The sequence below is a fragment of the Vulpes vulpes genome, chromosome 14 (genome assembly GCF_048418805.1).
Source record: "Vulpes vulpes isolate BD-2025 chromosome 14, VulVul3, whole genome shotgun sequence".
NCBI lineage: Eukaryota > Metazoa > Chordata > Mammalia > Carnivora > Canidae > Vulpes > Vulpes vulpes.
Genome location: NC_132793.1, coordinates 113,346,335 through 113,370,534, shown reverse-complemented (window position 1 = coordinate 113,370,534; position 24,200 = coordinate 113,346,335). Strand labels below are relative to the sequence as shown.

At 34.6% G+C, this 24,200-nt stretch overlaps 1 protein-coding gene across 10 annotated transcripts in view; it reads left to right on the top strand.

Annotated features, from left to right (window-relative positions):
• The window catches only part of CPEB2 (cytoplasmic polyadenylation element binding protein 2), a 67,968-nt gene that overhangs the window by 2,598 nt on the left and 41,170 nt on the right, over nucleotides 1-24,200 (top strand). For 4 of the 10 annotated variants that reach the window (XM_072737764.1, XM_072737763.1, XM_072737762.1 and 1 more), the window contains exons 2-4: nucleotides 2,212-2,493; nucleotides 3,300-3,389; nucleotides 11,722-11,812. In XM_072737764.1, the coding sequence (XP_072593865.1) occupies nucleotides 2,212-2,493; nucleotides 3,300-3,389; nucleotides 11,722-11,812 (463 nt within the window). Of the gene's footprint in view, nucleotides 1-2,211; nucleotides 2,503-3,299; nucleotides 3,390-3,969; nucleotides 5,107-11,721; nucleotides 11,813-24,200 lie in introns of those variants that run through there. The other 6 variants (XM_072737769.1, XM_072737768.1, XM_072737766.1 and 3 more) reach the window with 3 other exon arrangements.

Below are 24,200 nucleotides of genomic sequence, written 5' to 3'. Positions count from 1 at the left end.
CCGAGGCGCCGCGGGCGCCGTCAGGGCGGACCTGTCAGACGGCTGTGGAGCCGCGCCCGGAGGCCCGACACCGGGTCTCTGCGCCTCTTCGTGCGTGACGAATATTCTGTGGCGTTTTGAGACCAAACTAAACTTGAGCCCGGGATCCGTGTGCGACCTCGGAGGGAGGAGGACTCCCGGCGTGTTTCGGTGGCCTTAACCTTTTCTTGAATGATGGGGTTTGTCTGTTTTACCTGCGGTAATGCGATCATGAAATCACACTCGGCAGGGTTTTTTTTGTTTTGTTTTTTGTTTTTTTAATTCATCCGGGTCATTTCTGATTCAAGCTCTATTTTGTTATCTTCTCAATACAGTGTTTGAATGACCTCTGGGTTGGTTAATTGACATTGAAAGACTATTTTGTTCTTTTCCGATCCAGTCAGCATTTATTGTAGTGATTAGTATGTTTAAGGTCATTTTCGTGATTGAGGATCGAGAGACAAGCAAAATTGGACCTTAACCAGTGCCTGCTTACTCCTATAACTTTTTCCATTGACCAGTTGAAGTTTTCAAGAGCTCACCTTTTGAAAGATGAATACTGTCTAACCAAAGTAACACTTCCGAGTTTATTTGAATTAACCAGAGTAACAGTTAAGTTTTTTTTTTTTTTAATTTTGGATTACTGGTGTCTCCCCGAAAAACGAGAATGTGGCCCAGGAGGATTGAAATACGGAATTCTGAAATAATGTTCCACTTTCCCATGGTTTCCACAACCCCTAGAGGGTATCTTTTGCGTGTCAGGGTCTTCATTTTTTTTTTTTTTTTTTTAACTGGTAGGTTGCCACAGGTAATTATTTTTAGGTACTTTCGTATTCTTAGACCCATGATGTAGAACATTAGAAGACCTTATGTTATGATTCATATTTAACGATAATCTGCTTTTTGTCAGAAGATAGTTCTCACAGTGAAGTTTAGGAGGTCACCAAGCTGTCATGTGGAATTTTAAGATCACTGGAAGAGACCTTGAACACTTTATCAGTAAGGAAAGGAAGGCCCCTCAAGAATGGAGTGATTTGTTCACTGTCCCTGAGCTATGCCTTTGGAACTGTGTGGAGGGGGCACTGTATATTTATGAATTTATTGGAATTTAAGAATGTTTTTAAATAGGTACCATAGATTCAGTTGTTTTTTTGTTTGTTTGTTTTTAAGTTGTCTTGTAAGAAGGAGGTTTCTGATAAGAATACTTCTTCCAACTTATTAGAGCAACTGCATGGTCCATACTTCCTCTGGCTCACTGTTAGTGTAAGCTTATTGACAACATAATTGCTAGCAATTAATACTTTTCAAAAAAACTATAGTTACTGCCTCTTGGCAGATTCTTACCTTTTTTTTTTTTTTGGTTATAGGTTCTAGTTTGGAATATAATTTACTTTTGAAAATGAATGAACTGAATGGAGATTTGTATTATTGAGATCTCTGCTAGAATGATCAAGGCATATAGTTGTTTATCTTTGGTATATCTCAGTGGATCCACCTATGGGTAACAACAGATAATTGCTTAACTGTTCATGGATAATTAAGTGAAAGAAAAACAAAAACACTTTAAAAGAAACTACATTAAAATTGGAATAAAACATCTTAAAAAGTTGAATAAACAAAGAAGGCTTTTTTTTCTGTACTGTCACTGTACTGAAAGGTGTTTTTAGTTCACGCAAGAGACCACCACCAAAGGTTACCATTATCCACTGTTGCATTAGTGCAGTTTGTTTTGGAACTCGCCTATTATTACTCCTATCTTTATTAATTAAAGACCATGTTTTTAGTTGTAAGCCTAGCAGAATATGGTTGTTTTAAGATCACAGTGTAGGTTATTATCTTTGAGGATCTTCAAAGTTAATTTCAATTTTAAAGTGTTTATTTTTTTTCTGATTATTACATAATTTTGAAGGGAAAGAAAAGTAACTGTGTGGTTCTAGTTTAATAATTGTTATGAAATATCTGCTTGAGCCATTATCATTTAAAGTGGACAAGAGGATGAAAACCCATCTAGCATTAAATGAATGTTTTCATATAGCAAGATCTCAAACCTATTACTTTTCGTAACCTGTTAAGATATATTTTGTTGCCTTTAGAGATTTTTTTTAAGATTATATTTTTAGCTCAGGTGTAAATTTGAGTTTGAATTATAAACTCTTTAAATGCCTGTAATTTAAACAGATGTGTTTTTCTCAGCCTCTTCTGAAACAATCTCCTTGGAGCAACCATCAGAGCAGTGGCTGGGGCACTGGAAGTATGTCGTGGGGAGCAGTGCATGGCAGAGATCATCGTAGAACTGGAAACATGGGAATTCCAGGAACTATGAATCAGATATCTCCATTGAAGAAACCGTTTTCTGGTAATGTCATAGCACCACCGAAATTTACTCGCTCAACTCCATCACTGACTCCAAAATCTTGGATCGAAGATAATGTGTTCAGAACAGACAACAATAGTAATACACTCTTACCCTTACAGGTAAGAATGGTATGTAAATGGTCTTATTTTTAATGTTTATCTTTCAAAATAGGAAATTGGGTGGTGGTAGTAATACTAGTATGGTAAAATTAACAGATTAAAACATAATAAAAAAGCTCTAATTTTTAAACCTATAATTTAATTGCCAACGGATAAAATACGTATGTATATAGAAAATTGAGACTTAAAAATTCTTGAGACACACAGTAGGAAAGAAGCTTCATAAGATATAGAAAAACCTGCTGTATTTCTTAAATGCATGAAGCTTTTTAATTGGCAGCTCAAGAATGCCTGAATTTATTCATCTTTAGTAGGCCACCAAAATAAATTTCTTCTCCAATATAGGTAAACTAAAATGTTAAGTAATTGTGCATAGATCTGCCTTTGATCAGCTGTATATATATATATATATATATATATATATATATATATATATATATATATTAGGATTGAGTTAGTACAGCTGTAATTATGGCAAAATAATGTTAGGGCTTTTTGCATCAAATTAAAATTTGTCCTCACTGGTCCAATGACTATTTTTTCCTAAATGTGGCCTAATAGTTATGATGATTAGATATTTTTCAGGCCTTTTAATGCTTTACTGTTATTATAGGGCAATAAAGATCTTTATAGCCATTTAAAATGAAAACTTTTCCCCCCTAAGGCCTTTAAGAGGACCAAAGATACAAGTTAGAAGGAACTTTGATTGTTTTTGTTTTCTTTTTTCTTTTTTTTTTTTTTCTTTTGTGGGTGGGTGTGGGGAAGAGAACTGCTTATTTCTGATGAAAACTTCTATGCTATTGAAGGTGAGATCTAGTTTGCAGTTACCAGCTTGGGGCTCAGATTCACTCCAAGATAGTTGGTGCACTGCAGCCGGAACATCCAGAATAGACCAGGTAGGCTGCACAGTGTATACTTTTCAGGATTTTGACTAGGAGTTTAGTGTTTGTATTATGAGTAAGATTTATTATTTACTTTCCAATTAATACTTTTTTAAAGCATATGTCAAAGAACATTAAAGCAATTTATTTTTAAAATGTCACTTATTAATATGAAATGCTTCATTTTCAAATTTATAAGTAATTCATAATTATATTTCCTAAACAATTTGTTTTTGGAAAAAGGAATTATATACCCAAGAGCACCTGACTTTAGACATCAGTCAAACTGAACAGATTTTATCTTTCTGAATTACTTTCAGTTGGGGACAAAACCATGTGTTTACTTAACATTCAATTTTACAGAATTTTCATCAGTGTTCTACAGAATTTTTTAGTGAATTTTTGTCACGAACAAAAATCTACATCTACAAATCTACATTTGTCTTGAGACGTATTTCTAAAGAAGCCCTAGGTGCAATTTTTTTACCTTTAAAAAAAAAATTCATATGTAGTATTTATTCTAAAATTTGTCACTGTTCTTATATACTATCTTCTTCCAAATAATGTTTCCTGTAGAAAAACCCTAGATCGAAAAGCTAGAAATCAGTCTTAAATTACCTTCAAGCCCTTTGTGGTTACAAAATGCTATCTCTTTTCCTGCAGACTAAATTTGAATTCATACTGGGTACCCGGTGATGAGCATTATTACAGGACAAATAGAAAACTCAGTCCTTCATGAGGATTCTTTACTACAGAGCTGCAGCTTGAATGAGCATAGACTTGACATTGTGGGAGCCCACTGAATGGAGCTATGTTATCCTTAGCTAAGGCTTTTCCTTAGTTAATTTATCAACATGAGATGATTTTACAAGTAAGGACTGTATAATAGATTAATAATGTTTGCAAATAGCTTTTGAATCTGCAGGGTTAGTAGTAACTTCAATAATCTATCATTAGCATTTATTTTAGACAAGTCCTACCTATTTACCAAAATAGTCCTACCACTTAGAAATAAATAGTTACCTCACGTAATGTGTAATTTATTGTTTTGTTAATATTTTAAGTTAGCTGTCCATCTATTTCTATTCACCTCACTCTGGCTCGGTTAGCCCGTATTAGTAACATTTTTATGGTAGCACTTTCATGTTGTTCAAATTGAATATGTAAATGCCTAGGAGATGGTAGAAGAGGAAAATTACAATAATCATTTTGAAGGTGGCAAGGGACATGTTTTTAGAGAGGAAAGGACAATTATTTGAAGAGCACATGTAAGAAGAAGCAGAGGATATGTATAAGGGATATTAACTATGGAGAAGAAAGAAGACAGATTAGCTGGCATAAAGGGACCATGGGGGTGGGGCATATGAGGTTATTGAAATTATTTCAGTTTGTCTAGTGCTAGAGAGTAGATAGAGGTGATAATGAAAGGGAAGTTTGTAAGCGGGGCTCTACAGGAGGGCCTTTAGGTTGCTGGAAGATGAGGGCCTCAGCACTCCTGCTTAGATTTCAGTCAAATCCACTCTGTTCTTACCTGTTTTATAACCTAGGATTTTAGGTAAATTGATTAAAGATAACTTTTTTTTTTTGGTAAACTGCTGAGATATTGGCATTCCCTGCGGATCCTTGAGCCAGAGGTGTGATGTGATGAAGTTGGAGTGGTGAAGAAAAAGAGTGTGAAGGGAACCTGAACCATCTTCCATCTTCCTCTTTCTCAGTCCTTGTAACATCAGAGGTGACAGTCTATGGGCTTTCATATTTTTGGATCATAGTTTTCTTATCTATAAAAGGAGAACCTTGAACTAGATCATGAAAAGCCTTTTTAGCCAGCTCTTACATTTTCTCTGATCTATTTTGGCCATTTCTCTTCCACCCTGTGCACCATCTGCCCCCCCCACCCCACCACACACACACACACACACACACACACACACACACACACACACACGTTATTTTTAGAATACAAGTGTCTTGGTTTATTGGGGAGAAGGGGAATTGGATTGAGGCAGTCAAGGTGTAGTGTATCACCTCCCAACTGGTCTTAAAAAGCAATGTGGTTCTCTCTTTTGAGGCCCCTAAGGGTACATATTATACATAATTTGTTCTGTGTTTCTATCTTTCCATAAAAGGTTGAGGTATTTGAAGTTGAGGTTCTTAAAAATACAGCAACAACTACAAACTTCAATTGGTATCTTACACCATTGGGTAGTTCCTTACTGTTTAGCAAAGTTAAAATTATTGAAAAATCTTAAGCACTTAAATATCTGGGGCAGTATTTTCATTCTGACTTTTTTTCATCACATCCAGCATTTTGATACTAATTAATCTCAGTTAACAAATACATTATTTTAAAACATTTAACTTTTTATTTCTTTTAGTTTCAAATTGATTAGGCATCTAAAATATACTAAATTCTAGAGCTGGAGTCTTAACTCTTATACCTGGATACTTGATGCCTTATCTATACCAAAAACTAGACATGAGTTTCACATTCAACAAATAGGATAGAAATAGTTTTGTAGATTCGTTTTATTCAGTTGCATACAAAGTTTTTAAGGTTGCTGGGCATTTCCTTTAAGTATTTTCTTATGGAAAAGCTTCAAATTTAAAACTTTTTAAAAACAAAGGTAAAGTTTTATATACATTTCTGACTTTAAAATGAATATTAGATATATGTGTTAATTTCCTTAAGGCTAAGAATACTTTTCTTTAAAATGCTGTTAGCTAGTTAACCCTTGCAAGAAGTCATACTCAGATATGTATGAATTCTAATTACCTCAGAATTAAATTTTCAATTAGATACTGAGATTACAGTATATTTATTAATACTTGAATATTTTAAATCAGAAAGTAAATATACTAGTAGCTGAGATTATTACTTACAGGTTTAATATAGTACATCAGTTCTCTGTAAGAAAAGTAACGTAATGCCTTTAAAAGTGTAATGTAGCTGTAAAGCCTTATGGATGTTGGCCTGTCCTCTAGCCTAAGGGATTGGAATTATCAATATATTCAGTTCTAGATTTTTGTTCCTGTGGAAGTTCTTGAGCATGTCACCTAATGAAGCTATATTCTACCCGTCCTTAATATTCAGACTGTTATGTGACAACACAATAGATGATAATATGCGGGTCTCTCATAAAAATATATTTGGTGTCTTTATTCATTTTACACAAGGAACAGTGGCAGACCAAGTCTAATTTTTCATTTAATAAAGCATTCCTTAAACTGTGATTCTTAAATAAGATGAATCTTGGGACAGTGGTAGTCAATAAACCGTTAGCACGTACAGAAAATGAGAAAGACTAGGTTCTCTTGTACTTAGGTAACCCATGCTTTCTTTTTAAGTTTTTTATCCTGCATTCAGTTCTTTAACTGCACTTGATGCATTCTTATACTACACATTTTCTACCTGCCTTTCCATTTAATCCTTGTGGATACTAGTATACTTTTAGTCAGTTGGGGCCTGTAAAAAAAAATAGATAAAATTTTTTTTCAAAGCCACTGTCATAGCACTTTGTCAAGGTTCAGATTAGTAAAAGAAGTTGAAAAAAATGTATGTTCTTTGATGTATGTGGTAGTGTATTAATTACCTTTAGGATATATTACCTTTGGTATATTCTTTGCCTTTGAGAAGGTGAAAGTGCAGTCAGATGAAGAAGGAGTATCTGTGTGGAACAGCTAGAGACCGATATGAGAGAGTAGGAGGCTGAACGCGACATGTGCAGTAAGACAGTGGTAGCATGTCCTCTGCTAACTCAGTGCAGTGGCAGGGGGGCATCAGGAATGTAAAATCACTATTCACTTAGAATTGAGGATGATACTAATTTAAGTTTATTTTATTTTAAGTGAAAATTGGAAACGAAACGCAAAAATACAATAAAAGCTGATCTTCCTACTTAGAATAATGTATGTTAAAGCATCTGGTATATCTTTAAATTTGACAATACAGGGTTTTCCTATAATCCATCTCCCTTTTCTTTGGGTGAATACTTCATTTTCAAGAGGAAAATGTTCTACCTGACCACTTCTTTTGAAATGAGACAGGGTTTTGAATATATCAAAGTAAAAATATAGCATCCTATTGAAGTGTCCCTTTTAATTAAGTTCAAGTTCTTTTTGTTGTAATAATTTTAATATTCTTGGTCTATTTTTCAGCATTTCTTAGGCTATCCTATTTAAGATTAGGATTACTTTGTTCTTTCTATATTTTTCAGTCTTTCTGGGACTATGTTGTTTCTATAAGTCTTTAAGGCAAATGTCTAAGTTTAAGAAAATAATAAAACATTAGAATGGAATATACTGATTGTAGCTTTGCCGACAATATTTTCCTTAGTTTTGCCTATTCATTGCTGTGGGAATCTGTGATCTCAGTTTCTGAAAACCCATTTAAGTTGACTCTTGCCAGGTAATTTTCATATTTAAAGTAGGTTAGGGTAAACTTTTCCTCATAGAGATTTTTTTATTTTTTAAGATTTTTATTTATTCATGAGAGACACAGAAAGAGGCAGAGACATAGGGAGAAACAGGCTCTCCAGAGGGAGCCTGATGTGGGACTCCATTCCAGAACCCCGGAATCACTACCTGAGCCAAAAGCAGATGTCCAACCACTGAGCGACCCAGGTGCCCCTCCTCATAGAGATTCTTAATTTTGTGAAACATCTTGACTTTTCAAACTAGTCATGTAGTGATGAATGTAAGTTACATTACTATGGTTTTCCATATGTACTACGCTGCTTGGTTTTGATGTGTTTGTTTACCTTAAAATAGTTTCAGGATTTCCATTTAGTTTTTAAACCAGTGGTAGTTTGTATGAACACAGATTTTTCTAATAGCTTTATTTCAGAAAAAAATGCATGAGTATTTGTTTCATAATCAGATATGTATCTTTCTGTTTCTATGTTTTGTTGGTTTTTTTTAAGAAGTTATATTCTAATCCCCATACTTTATTTAATGGGATTATCTGTATTTTCTTAACATGAGCCTATAGGTTTCATTAAATCCAGAAAATGATTTTGACATATCATGTGATCTTTGCCTGCTCAAGGCTATTTTGTGTTTGGTGTTTTAAAAATCATGTGAGATGCAGCTGACGCTTAACAAAGTGTAAGTTAGTTAATAGTTTTATAATAGTTTTGTTATTTACTAAAGGAGGAGTTTATTTTATGATGAGAGACTTGAAAATAAGGGGCCTTATTAGCGGTCATTGCACTATTTCAGTAAGAAAGCTAAAACTATCAATACACACAGCTTTTTTGAATAAACACTTGTCAGTTGATTACCTAGTGGCCACTGATAATTATTGAATAACTTGCTATGTATTTCCCTTCTTACCTTAAATATTGCCCATGGCCCATTGACAGTGTCTATGGAATTACTTCATTAATTTTACTTTAAATTTTGCTCTAAAGCAGGATCATAAACCTTGAATGGAGAGAAATATTATTTGGGTGGCAGTAATAGTTATCATTAATTAAGTTCATAGGTCCACTGTGATGGGTCATAGTCTGTTTCTGTTCAAAAACCATTAGCCTGGGAAGATATCCCTAAACCATAACACATTTTCTTTGCAAGAATTTAAGGTAAATAGAATATAAAGTATTTATAATATATCTTAGAATCTATATGGTAGCTTATCCTCTGAGGGTTTTGTTTGTTTTTTTTTTTTTTTACTTAATTATATGTACAATTTTTATCATGATAGTTTCCATTTTTAAGTTCTATTTTTAAATATGTTTTTAATACATCTTAGTTTTGTCAGTTAACATCTGAATACTATTCCATAGAGGATTGTAAGACTGAACAGTCTTTACCCTCACAGAGCTCAACTTCAATTCACAGAGTTTTTGTAGTAGAGATAAAGTACTATTCATTCAACAAACATTTGAGAGATAGCTATATTCCATAATTAGAAGGTCCTAATGAACTTAGTCTAGTGAGTAAGGCAGGGAAATCAACAAATTGGTTATGAACAAAGTATAGTGGAAGCACAGAAGATGGAAATATTTGGATAGGTTACTAAAATTCTATGTCATTTTTGCCCAAGGGCCATGCTTTTCTCTATTCCAATTTTATTTCATTTATTATATAGTTCTTTGAGTCTTTTGCCTCTATTATTATTATTTTTTTTTAAGATTTTACTTATTCATGAGAGACAGAGAGGCAGAGACAGGCAGAGGGAGAAGCAAGCTCCATGCAGGGAGCCCGATGTGGGACTCGATCCCAGGACTCCAGGATCATGCCCTGAGCCGAAGGCAGACGCTTAACCACTGAACCACCCAGGCATCCCTATTTCTCTTATTTTTAAAGTGGACTTTAGGCGCTGTGTAGTCTGAATTTTCTTTTCTAGAAGATAGAACAGAACCTAAAGATGTTTGGTTAACTTAAGATTTTTTTTTTTAAAGATTTTATTTATCAATGAGAGACAGAGAGAGAGAGGCAGAGGGAGAAGCAGACTTCATGCAGGGAGCCAGATGCGGGACTTGATCCTGGGACTCCAGGATCACACCCTGGGCCAAAGGCAGGCGCTAAACTACTGAGCCACCCAGGGATCTCTAACTTCCTCAAGATTAAGAAGCTCGGCTCTTAAGTATGGTCTCTGGACTAGCAGTCTAAGTATCACCTGGGAACTTACTATAAACGCATATTCTCAGGGGCCACCCTAAGCCTGTTGAAAATTGACTCTGAGCAGTGCCAGCATTCTGGGTCCCAGTAATCTGTGCGTTTGACAGTCCTTCCAGTGACTTTGAAGCATGCCCAAGTGTGAGAACTACTATTCTAGTTCAGTGATTGTGACTCTCCTACCAAAGTCATTGTTAATGAAGTCAAATAAAGTAAGTAAAGATAAGGAGTACCAGTATAGCTGTATGGTGATAAAGCTGGAGTGAGAACAGCTGGTCCAGCATCCTACCAGTTAATATTACTTTGCACACTTCTACATTCCTCAACAGCAATTTGTTTAGTCTACAATACTGATTCTGGCCCCCTCGCTTTAAAAGCTCACAACCCTAATTTAAACATCAAGTGGAGTAAATAAAATCAACATATTTCCAGGAAAGCTTCTTACTTTTTTCTTTAGCTTTCTAAAAGACTGGCTCTGAATCATCTCTGGATTGTGGACTCCTTTGAAAAACTGATGAAATCCTTTTCTTCAGGAAAGCATTATGTGTACACAGATGTATAGAATATTGTATATAATCTCAGAGATTTCATGCTCCTTGAAGTTCATGGACTCAGGTTAACAAGTCTCTAATTCTGATTTCTGTAGAGACTTCTTTGCCCTACTTTTCTGATTCTTCCATTTTATTTTTCTGTATTAATCATTTTTTGAAAGTTAGAAACAGACTTCCCTGCCTCCCCTTCATGTACATACACTTGTACAAAAACCTATGCACATTTAAATGGGTGGGGGTCATCACTGACATTTTGGTGATTTAGGGGGCATGGGCCAAGAGCTTGCTCTGGTAGTTCCCCATGTCTATTTGTTCAAGTACGGTGAGGGTGTGTTGGGCAGAATAATGGTATAAATTCATAGGCATTAATCAAATTCCTTCTAGTAAGCAAGTTGACAGATTTAACATTTAGCAAACAAGACTTCCAGCTATAAAAAAAAAAGGTTTTGTTCTGGGACTTGATGAGGTAGGAAACTTCTTGAGATGAGAATACTTTCTATCCTCTCTTTCCTCCACCCCTGCCTTCTTTGCAGGGTGTGGAGGGAAAGAGAATTTAGAAATGCGGAGACCAGTATGTGAGGACTTCAGAGAGCAAGATCTGAATATAAATATTCTAGGTGTTAGTCTTGGTTCTGATGTTAGTAGTTCATGCTTTAGAGATTTACTGTATGTGTTTACTATTGCAAATTCTGATTAAGTCAAATAATGTACACTGTTTGATAGATATTTAAAGTATGGTGCCATTATGGGATTAATTCCTTTCCCCCAAAATATTTATTTTTCAAGTGCCAGTATCTTCCTAGATACATAAGAAAAGTTTAGAAGTTAAATTTAACAACTAAAAATGCTTTCTATGTGTATAACATTTCAAAAATCTTTATAAGTTGAGAATGGTAACAATAGAAATAATTTTACTATATTAATGCTGCCAGTGAAGTAAGATTACTTTCGATATGATTTTAGAGATGAATATATTAAATGTCTTCTCCAGTACAAGAGATACTGTAGCTCATGAGATCCTTAGTTACTGGTAAATCTTAGGATGCAGCCAGTTAGTAATACTATATTAATCAGATGTCATATTTTATGTAAGAAGGTTTAGAGTGGTATATTTATCATCGATTTTTTTAAAAGTTGCATACATTACATTGAGTCTTTTTTTTTTTTTTCTCTTCTAGGATCGAAGTAGAATGTATGACAGTTTGAATATGCACTCTTTGGAAAATTCTCTTATTGATATTATGAGAGCAGAGCATGATCCTCTTAAGGGTAGGTGACTTTTTATTTCTTATATCATGCACCAAATTGTGTTTACCTCACCATTTTTTATATGAAAATTAGCACTAAGTAGCACCTGTGTCATCTATAAAATTCTATGTTTGTTGATAAAAAATCTTTATAAAATGTTCTTTTTCTTTTGTAGCTTATTTAGATTTATGCTGATTTATGCAGAGAGAAATGTAAACCCATGTCTCCCGTTATCTAAGAAAAAGCCACTGTTTAGAGATATTTTGCAGTTTGCCAAAGGATCCAAGTATATAGTATAGTCACTTTTCTAGAATGCGATCAGATACAGAAATTAAAAAAATCCTTAGAATACATGAATTTACAATTTGCCATGATTCCAACTTATAATTGCCCCAAATTGACTTCTTTCGTCACTTTTTGTCATAGGGTTTTGAAAGGGGATCTTTTATAGTAGCATCTCTGAGGTTTCATAAGAGTTGGGGCAAATTAGGAAAAAGAATCAGCCCCACCCATCTTACAGTATTAGTTTTATTAACTGATCTGAAGATATTTCATTAACATACTTGTTTTCATTTGTCTGTATTACATGTTACTAATTATTTTACATTTCTTTGTACAATATATCTCATTGCCTTTTGTATTCATGGTGAAAATCTACCAAACTGCACTTGAGTGACGAGACCTATGCTATCTATTGCTGCATAATAAATTATCCCAAAATTTAGCAACTTAAAACAATCTTACACAGTTCTGTGGGTCAGGAATTCAGGAGCAGCTTAACTGGTTAGTTCTGGCTCAGCATCTCTCTCTCACTCATTGACTCAAAACTATGGACTACTTGGAAATCTTTCCATATTTTTAATTCTATAAAGCCAAGTAAGAATTCCCTTGCAGGATTTAGCCAAAAACTCTAGAACTTCAGTGTTGGCTGCAAGGTGGTGCCTTGAGGCTGAGTTGGCAATACTGATCAGATATCTAAACATTTTGTTCTGTGTCTGGATTTTGTTTATAAAGGAGTTTCTTGTCTTTCTAATTCCTTTATTTTTAAGGAGCTTGTAAAGCTCAAGAGATTAGTGATTGTTAACAGTGTGTGGCGATGGTAATTCTCACAAACTAATAAAGACTATTAAACTTTGGGATTTTTTAGAGAGGGAGGGTGCTTCTAAACAAAACCTAATCTAATTTTTTGAGTATCTGTATCTTGGGGTCTTGTTCTCTTTCATTATTACTCTGACAGTTCTAGCGGCATGTGTCTTGGATCTGCTGTTTAATAATAGAATCCAGCAGTTTATGATTATGAAGAAGTTTCGTCTGTTTCTTTGGCTTATCTAGAAAGAAAACTCTTTAAAATTCCAATGCACGATAAAGTCATCATTAACTATTATCAGTAAATAATGAAATGTTTTCCATTGTTGTGTTTCTCCTAGTCCTTAAAAAGATCTTTTAAAGATACTAAGAAAAACCATTCTCTGCTGGAAAATTATCTCGGGTTTTCTTTTTTCTAAAGTCTATGTTATAGTAAAACTGGAGAGAAACCTAAAAAGGAGACTTTGAAAAGAAAATGGAAACAGCCTAAGGCTCAGAGGAATTTAATAATTAAAAAAAAAAAATCTCAGATGAACTCCAAACTCTTTTGTTAGAAAAATTGTCTTTGGCCATGGGAAGAGGGGATATGTGCTCAGCACCACCTTTTGGAATTATTGTAACAAATCTCTGTTCTAATTGGAGTATTTTATGTTCCACATTTATTGTGGCAAGGACTTAAAAGAGAAAAAAATAAAAGAAAAAATTGAGGTTTCTTCTCTACATGGAAAAAGAAATAAGACTGGTACTTTTGCATACTGCCATCACACACTTATATAAATGGCTATGACACCCAAGTGCCGCTACATAAAGATTTTTCTTTTCTAACTAGTACAGACTTAACTGCCTTCTAAGATATCATATTATATATCTTCCTCTTCGCACTCTGATCCTTGCACATTTTCTCTGGGTGGGACCTCATTAAAATCTGCTAAAAGCAAAGTTGTGGCAAAACAAGCAGCCAGTCTCTGAACTTTCCCCTTTTTTCTATCCCTCATGTTCAGGACAGCATTTCAGCCTCTGCCATCTCTTCCTCTTCAATCTCATCTTTTCATTCCTTTCAGAAAATTCTGCCTTCGGTTTTATACAAGAAAAAAAATTTTTTTTTTTGGAAAAAAAAAAAGAATGAATCTTATTTTATCTTTAAATGTTTTCAAAAAATCTTCCATTTGCTTTGTTTTCTTTATGGGATCTAACAGGAAGGAAAGGGGGAGTTGTAGGGTTATTTTTTCTTTATTTTCTTGTTTCCCTTTCTATTAATGATAAAAGTTTCTAGAAAATTTTCTAATATAAAAATTTTCCACAGGAACTTAAGTGATGAGAGATTATTTTGTCATGTATTGTTGAATAACAAATTACCCCTCAGTTTAGCAGCTTAAAACAACAATAAACATTTATTATCTCAACATAATTTCTGTAGGTTAGAATTTGGGAACTAAATTAGTTGAACTGATACAGTCATGTGGAGGCTTAACTGGAGCTCGAGGTTCCTTTTCCAGGGTGGCTCACTCATGTTGTTAGTACAGGCCATTGGCAGGAGAACCCAGTTGCTTCACCATGTGGCCCTTTCACAGGACAGCTGGAGTGTCCTCACAGGATATTCCCTGGATCTCCAGAGCAAAGATAAAGCTCCAGGTGAATGTCCCAGTGTCTTCTATGACCTAGTTTCAGAAGTCTTACACCAGCATTTCCATGACATCCTACTACCTACATAGGTCAGCCCTTCGCAACTTGGAGAGGGGTCTGCTACTCGAGATGTGAATGCTGGAAACTATAAATTTGCATTCAGTTCTCCTAAAGGAAAAGAGAAAACTACTCAAGGTAAGAGTTAGTGTCAGTAGAAAGAAAAACAGTCAAGCAGCTCTCTGGAATCCAAAGGAAGTCTGGCAGGTTACTGGCCTGAGAACTGAGCTATAGTGCCATCCCCACTGCAGCCCCAAGATAGTTCACTACAGCTTGTTTCCATTTTCCTGCCTTTCAGTGGTCTTTACTGGTCAGTAGGGAACCTCCACTGTGTCATGTTAAGGTTCTGTGGTTTAGTGTAACTTGTAGGAAGGGTCTCTAGATGCACTTTATGCCACTAAGGGTTCCTACTTTTGTACCAGGCAGTGTCCAAGACCTTGTGTAAAACAGATATAGTCTGTGTTCTTGTGGGATTTACACCCTACCAGGGAAAGAGGGACTTTTATCTTTTTATGTGTAATATACATATATACATAGGATATACTACTATAATATTCGTATACATAAAATCCATACCTATAACCATAGAGTGTTAGAAGTTCTGTGGAGGGAGATGATAAGGTGCTTGGGGAGGTAATAAGTAAGGGGAGGGGAGATGTAATTTATCTGTGGACTAAAGAAAGCTAAGACCTGAAGCTTGAACAGCAGCACAAAGATGAAAAAATATTGGAGAAAAGTGTCAACTAGACAGAAGGGCCAGGGTGCATGGAAAGGCCTGTCACCTTTGAGGAACTGAAAGCAGACAAGTGGCATAGCTTGTTTCTGGTTGCCTGATGCTGATGGGATGTAAGTGCTCAGCCAGCCTTGGGGAGTAAGTGGGCCGCCTTTTGGGCCACCTTTTCTTCCAGATCAGGAACACTAACACACCATTTTATGCTTTGCTTGGTGACACCAATCTGTTTTATTTATTCTTCAGTGGTTTCTTGCCTTTAACATCCCGTTGTCTGATGACTCTTCATTCTTGGCAAATATTTTTCTTTTCAAAGGAAGAACAAATATAGATTCTTTTAATGGTTAAAATGCTTTGCCAACTGCGGTTTTGTGATTTTGCAATTTTGTATTTGTATACCTGTATTAAATGATCTTTTTATGTGTGTGTGGGTCAGTTCATTCTGCTCTAAACAAAGGAACAAGACAGTGATTATCATTAAGCTCTCTCCCCTCCCTGCCCTCAACAATTTGCAAAAATGTCTTACTGTGTAAGTATGTTTACCAAAAATTGCTTACCTCCTCCCCAAAAGTATAAGAGTAAACCAAAAAATTAAATTTCAACTGAAAAAAAAATTATTTGAAAACTGGAAAGAAATGCCGTGATCTAACAGTTCTTGGAAGGATCTGTTTTAGCAAGTCACAATGACTTTACCAATATTCCCTCAACAATTTAAAGGAATTCAGAAAAAGGGGATTTAGAGTATGATTTTATGCCAACATATTTAAACTCCTGTTTTCCAAGATTCCTGAAGTAGAATCTCTGCTATTTTAAGGAAAATAACTACTGAGAAAATAAGGATACTTCTGTGTAAGGCAAAAGTGGCTGTAGGTAATAATCAAATAAATTCTTGCCTCTTCTGTTGTTCTTTTCTTTCGGATTCTCTTCAACTGACCTGGATGTAAATTTGAAGTACAAAATCACAGAATAACTTGTATACATTTTTAATAGTCTGTGGCGTGAGAATTTACATTTTAGAACTAAAGGACTTTCAAGCTGGGCAGAGATTCTCAAACTCAGCATATTTATTAGGCAGGTTTCAGGACCCCACTCCAAGAGACTGCATGTCAGGTTGTGTAAAGAGCACACTTAGGGGAATTCTGGAGTGGGGAGCAAGATCAAAGACATCTAAGAAAAACTGTAAAAATTTAAATGGCATTTATTAAAATACCACAAAGTGCAAAATAAAGCTAGTATCAATAATATATACGCCCAAGCAGTTATGTCGATTCTCTTAAGTTCCTAGTACCCTTCCCTCACTGATTCTCTGGCAGAGAGAGGAATGCATCTCTCAGAACTAATTGCACTTTTCATTGGCTCACTTAGGTTTCCTGGAGTCAAAATTATCACAGGTGCCAGAAAGTACAAATGAAAAATAATGTGTAATAGAATGTCTTCAATAAAAGATAAGGAGGGATTGTTGTATATGCTTTCAGTCTTTAAAGAAAATGTTTCTTTTTATTTTAAAAAGGAGTCAGATTTACCTATTCTTTCCCCTGTACTTTGCTTTTCTTTTTCCTATAGATCACAGGCCTTTGATAAATAAGAAAAAAAATCATTATTAACTTGGGAATAAATTATGTATATAGAAGCCATATAATTTTGTTAAATTATTCTGACTTTAAGATCATCACTGTTATAATATACCTGATAATCTTAATACTTTACTGTTCAACTACTCATAATTTAATTCATCTTAAGAAAAGCACAATTTTCAAGATTAAAATTTTTTTTTTTTTTTTTTTTTTTTTTTTAAAGATTTTATTTATTTATTCATGATAGAGAGAGAGAGAGAGAGAGAGAGGCAGAGACACAGGCAGAGGGAGAAGCAGGCTCCATGCACCGGGAGCCTGACGTGGGATTCGATCCCGAGTGTCCAGGATTGCGCCCTGGGCCAAAGGCAGGCGCCAAACCGCTGCGCCACCCAGGGATCCCCAAGATTAAAATTTTTATTGTCAGTAAGAATGTCACAGATGGAAAAGGAAATTGTAAAAACGTGGTTGTAAAAGTTCTTGTTTTAGAAAACTGATTTGAAGTATGGCATTATGAGTAGAGATTTTTAAATTTTACTAATTTTTATTTATATTTCTTTTCAGGTAGTTGCAACAATAGGTTATTAGCAACAATATTATTTTTAGGTAATTAGCAACAGTATTACTAAATTTGAAAACATAGTTGAGTTGTTATTTCTTCCATGCAGTTTTGAGCATTTAAACAATTTGAGTTACAACAAGCTGCAGTTTTTCTTTTTGAAAAACTAAAACCCATTGGAAACCACAGTGAATTTTCTTAAAATCACATTTATTTATTCAGAGCATCCATGGGTTTACTAAAAGCCGATTTTCACCACAGATCTTTATTAGGACTTAATTACGGGCTTATAACTCTTATTAAGAAATACAATTTTTATATAGAATCTGTCATAAATGTGAGTACCTCAATAACTAGGCCTATGGATTTCAGTTGCTTAGAGTATTTGAAGGGTATCTCAGAATCTCTAATGAAGGTGCACCCTCCAGAGTGTAGGACTTTATCCTTTTTGAAATACTTGTTTTCGTTCATTAAAGAAAATTTGGGAAAACTGGAAATTTTCAATCATCAAGTTATTTCCACAAATTAAAAGAACCACATTTGATATTTTGGTGAATAATTTTTCTAATCTTTTCTTTTTTCTACATATAAGCTTAAAATATTTGCAATATTCAAATCTTTATCAATCCTGAAACCTGGTTAACTTTTAATAAATTTTAGTTAAAAAAAAACTATGTACCTAGGTTAAAAAGTCACAGTGCCATAAGCCTCATATAACAAAAATAGAAGTCTTCTTCCTTGTTCTTTATTTGCTATAGATTCCCATTCCTTAGAGGTTGTTCTCTATTTGCTATAGATTCCCATTCCTTAGAGCTAGCTACTTTCAACTTTTTTTTTTAATGGATTCTTTATGTACTTATTTGTAAATAACATGCTTAGTCTTGTAAATTTCCTGCATTTTAGGTATTATCTCTTGACTCTACTTTGACCTACCCATCCCCCAACACTTAATCTGCTCTGTCCTCTCAAAATGATTACAGGACCATTTTGGTTTAAACTAGATGTACTGCTGCAATAATGCCAGTATTCATAGATGAACCTCATATACCTTGTACCATAATATAACTTTTTTTCCTTACATCTTTTTCCTAGAATTAATCATTGACTCTTGGTTTGATTGCTTTGTTATCTAAGTACTTGTCACTAATTCATCTCAGAATTTATCAGTAGAACACTGAAGCTTCTTTCAATATATTTAAAAACCTCTAATCTTAGATTGATTTTTTTTTCCCCCCTGTCATTGAAGGCACTCTTCTTGTAGCCTTTCATAACTGTTACTGTGGGACTTCCCTGACGCTGGGAGTTCCTTTTTCCTGTGGAATCCATGTTCTGATCTCCATATCCTATTTTAGTGGTCTATACTTTTGTTTTATTGGGCTTTTCTTACAGTACGTTTCTTCAGGTGGGACATAGATTTTAGATCTCATATCTATAAAAATATGTTTATGTAAGATGATGGACTGGTGTAGAATTATATATTAGTAATTGAGAATATTTAAAGTGTGGCTTTTTTGTCCTTTAACTTCCATGGTTACTGTAGGTGTATTACCATTCTGAAATCTGTTCATTTGCATGATTGAGTACCTTGTTTTGTGTTTTTAAATTTTTGGTCTTTCTGGAAACTTTGAAGATATTTTTTCATGCCTGTGGTTCTGAAATTTCATAATAGTGAAATATGGATCTTCTAATATGAGGGGATACTGCCTGTCTTCATTCCCTTCTTCCTCCATTTTTTTATTTTCATCACTGCATGTTCATTAGGTCTCTAAAGATTTTATTTATTTGAAAGAGTGCATACAGGCGGAGGGTTGGGGCAGAGGAAAAGGGAGAAGCTGCTGAGCATGGAGCCCCAAGAGGACATTGGGCTCAATCCTGGGACCCTGAGATCATGACCTGAGCCAAAGGCGGATGCTTAACCAACTGAGCCACCCAGACGCCACTCATTGGGTCTTTATAATTTGGAGATTCATTTCTTTTAGTTCCTGGACATTTTTAGTATTTCTTTGGTAATTTCTTCCCATCTATTTTTAGTATTTCTCTTTCTGGAATTCCTGTTCCTCAAATATTAGACCTCCTATACTCCTCTGCTTTTCTATTTCCATTGCTTTATCTTTTGCTTTTGAAGACATTTCCTCATTTACTATTTTTCAGCCCTTTTATTGATTTTTGTATTTCAAAACTTTTCTCTGAAGAACTTTTAAGATCCTCTTTTTAAAAAATCACAGCGCTTTCCTATCCTTCCTTGATATTAATTCTCTGGTGTGCTTATCTTTAAACCCTATATTGTATCTGAAGATTTATTTTTATTTTTTGTTGTATTGTTTATCTTCTAAGTTCCTCTTTTCTATTTGTTTGGTTTTGTTCTTTTACTCATGCTAGAGGAGTTCATCACATATCATATAAGCCTTTGTTGTCTGTTCATTTTAAAAAATAAGACAAAAATGGTGATTGGAAGCTCTGTATGTGTAGTTGGGGTTTATAAACAGGTGAGCATTGCAATAAGCCAATCAAGTAGAACTTTCAACCATGTCTGTATTTAGGTCTTTTCTTTTGGTCTGAGAAGTGACCACTGGATCTGTGTCTTCCATTCTTCTGCCTGAGAGCTGGAGACCTGACTTCTAGCCACCTTAGAAACGCCCAAGAGGGGCGTGTGTGTCTCTCTGATTCTCCACTCCACATCTATTTTCAGTGATAACTCCAGCTGCTTGTTTCTGAACTTCTCCAGGTATCTGCTATGGTAAATGGCTAGTTTCTGGATAGTCTGCCCATGCACACACCAGTTCAGCGTTGTCAGTGATGTTTTTGGTCCACAAAGGCAGTTAACCACTCAACCATTCATTTTCACAGCTTCCGGAAATTTGTTAACAGTTCTTCTGTGATCCTGTCTTGTTTTCTTTGTCCTGATGGAGTTATGCCTCTTTAAAACTTCTATACTATCATTTTAGGGCCTTTAGAAATCAACAAAGATGCACAAATGCATTCAGACCATCCCATTCAATTGGAAATTTCTACAATCCCTAGTCTACTTCTCTCCTTAGAAACCTCCCTATTACTCCTAGTCGTCATAGATTACTTTGTTAAAGATTGAAGAATCCAGGCTCTCTGCTCAGCAGAGAGTGTTCTCCCTCTCATTCTCCCTCTGTTGTTCTCTCTCTCTCAAGTAAAATCTTTTCCCTGGTGGTCTAGTGGTTAGGATTCGGCGCTCTCAAATAAAATCTTTAAAAAAGGGGGTGGGGGGGACTACTATTTGAGTCAGTAGGTTTTTTCAACGTTCTGTATCTTTTACAAGATACTGTGTGTGTCATGGGAGCGATGAACACCTCTGTTTTTTGTATCTTGAATCAGCATTTATTATTTAGTGCCAAACAAATAGAAAGGGCTCAATAAATTATTGGTTGAATGATTTAAACATTTTTCTATAGTATTTCTTATTTTTCACCAATATTTACTTAGAACTTTTAAAAATCATTTACATGCATTAAAAATAGTTTATGTAACCATTCCCCTACTGTTGGAAATTTAGGTATTTCAAATTTTTAAGTAAAAGTCAGCTTTTTCTGGGTTTATTTCCATAGAATAGGCTTTTAATACATTTGTTTTTGAGGCTCTAGACACATATTGCCAGCTTATTTTTTAAGTTTTATACCAGTTTACACTACCACTGGCAATGCTTGATTGCCCATTTGTTATTCTTAATATTATTTTCATTTATAAAACTATCACAGTTTGAAGTTTTGCAACCATTAGTTCAACTTGATTTAATATTAATTGCATATATCTTAATTAATACCAATTTTATTGTAATAACTTTATGGTGATACATTCTTACCAGATGATTAATGACTTTAATCTTTTGCTTAATCTTTTGTTGTCATTCTTTTGTAGTTATACTTTACTTGAAACAAACTCTTTGATATTCTATGTTCCTTGGTGTGTCTTAGTATATTTTCTAGTATAGATTGGATAAAAGTTTTAAAAGTTGTAAATAATTATTTATTGAAAAAACTTTATGATGGGACCCTGCTTTAAGAGTGAGTTAACTAGGTTAATTTTCCTGGAAACTCACTTAGATTGATGGCTTTTGTTAAGGAATGATTCTGTTGTTCTCTTGGGATCTGGTACTTTGGATCTAAGGGTCTTTTCTGCATTTGTATGATCTTATTCTTAGGCTTTTATGAGGCATGCATTGAGATTTGGGAGTGAGGTCAGGAATGACTGTCCTGCCCCTTGGATCTGAGCAGAGATTGGAGTTATTCAAGGTTGGTAATGACCACATTCTAAGTGGATTTTACCAGACTTCCTATGAACCATTTCCTTTCTAATTAGATTTGGAAATAAAGCTAAAACATAGAGAATGAAAAAATATTAGATGAATCTACCAAACCAGTGGAAGCAATGTTTTATGTTCAAAGCATATAAGATGGAAGTATTAGATCTTTTCATTTGTGTAACTCGTTCATGTTTAAACACACATGCATATGTACACAATATAAAATATATATATCATCTATTGAGCACTTGATACATGCCAAACACTGCTCTGAGGACTCTATATGTATGTATTAACTTATGTCATTCTCATAGCTAAGATGTAGGTATTTACTTTTATTTTACAATTGGGTGACTGTGATGGCTTCCTAACAGTAATTGTCCAAGTCTCAGTGCTACTAAGTGGTTGGACTCTTGAGTTTGTGCTTTTAACTGCTGTGCTGTGCTGCCTGTCTTATCATTTGGTTTAATATTACTTCTAACCCAATCTCTTTATGATTCTAATATGTGGTTTAATTGTTTTTCTGTTAAAAGGAGTTGGCAGAATGTGTAACATTGTTTTTTGGTAATTTTGTCATCACTAATGAAGAATGGGTTGCCATCATTACTGTCAGTATTGAGACTGTGGAAGTCATGTTTTGGATGTATTCATTTAAAAAAAGAAAATATTTGTGGAGAAGGGGAAAATTTATCTTGACAAAGAGCAAAGAGCAAGATTTGTCTTCCTCTCCTCACCATTCTTAAGGAGTTTAGAAATGAACTAATAAAAACTTACTCTGTAATTTTTTCATTTATTTAGAGAATGTCCTTCCTATGTCTGACATACAAACACATACTTAGTACTAAGCTTTTGATTGAGCTCATAGGTCACATAATACAGTGAGATATTTCATGTATCCATTTAACAAATACTAAGGGCTCTGTTGTAGATGCTAGGGATACAGTAGAGAATAAAAAAAAAAAAAGACAAAATCCTCTCCTCATGGATCTGTTTTAATGAAGGATGGAGACAAAAAGAATCAGTGCTATGAAGAAAAAAATACAGTGTCAAGAGGATAGAGGAAGAAAGACACTGCTATTTTAGGTGTTCTCTGAGGCATCTTAAACACCTGAATGAAGTGAGAGATAGAAGCTTTGGTCATATCTGGGCAAATGCATTTTAAATAGAAGAGGAAATAGATCTTGAAATGGGAATATCCTGGCAGATTTGAGTAATAGCAAGGAGGCCAGCATGGTTAGAATGATAGAGGATGAGAGGCCAGTGTGGGAGGGTTTTGAGCAATTGAAGAACATGAACTGCTTTAGATTTTTAAAAGGATCACGCAGGTTGCTGAATGAGACTAGATGTCAGGTTATGCTAGTACTCTGTGAAGAGATGGGGATGGCTTGGGCTGGGGAAACCAAGAAGGGGAGCTGATGAAAAGCAATCAAATCTAGGTCAAGAGCAGTCAGGATTTGTTGACAGATTTGTACACAGATTACACAGTGAAGTATAGAGGTAACCCAGAGTTTGGGGATGGAAGGAAGACAGCTCTATGCTACTCTGGGGAAGTATGGGGTGAGAGGTTGCAGTTGGAAATATAAATGTGAGAGTCATCTCCTTAGAGATAATATATGAAGCTTTGGTACTAGATAATATCACCTAAGGAGGTGATGTAGAAAGAAAAGTCCCAGGACTGAATACTGCGGCCTAAGCGTTTAAAAATTGAGAAGGAAGACACAGCAGAGAATTTCTGGAGTAACTAGTGAGAGCATACCAATAGTGTATGGTATCTGAGGAGGGAAATCGGATGCTTTAGCAAATGGGGTACTAGATTTTACTTGTTAGTGCAGACTTTCAGCTTGAGGCTTTACAACCATTAAGAGATGTTGGGAAAGTAATTGCTTCGTTTTAGCCTTTCTGATTCACGCTTCTGCAATTGTAAAAGTATGTTTAAATCAGGAGAGAAGTGATATGCCCTTATTTTATCATCTCTATTCTATAAGTTCTTTTTATTGAGAATAAGTAGGTAATTTGGAGAAAGAACTTAAGTATATGAAATAGTCTTTAATGATGGCTTAAGTTATTGCAGGTCTTTATATACTGCTTTGCTTTAAATTTTAGTAATTGATAATTCATCTATATAAGTGATAAGTTGGATGCAGTTGTCATATTTCTTTTTTGCTCTTTGAATATACATTTAGAATGGCCAACATGAATTGCCTCTCATGTATTTATTATACAGATAATTAAAATTATAATAGACTGATAAGACAAATTTTAAGATATAGTAGATCCTCTGGTTATTCACTGACAGCTGAGTATTTTCAAAATTATTTATTTTAAGTTTAATAATATCAATGTAAAAGAAGTGCCAAGAGTAGTAGCTAACCCGGTATACTAATTATAGATATATTAAAGCCATCAGGAAATTATTATATCACATTTTCACAATAATAATAACCTGGTTACCTAAAATTCAACTTGCACAAATTTATTTATAAGGATAAGTTCTGGGACAACAGGAAACATAT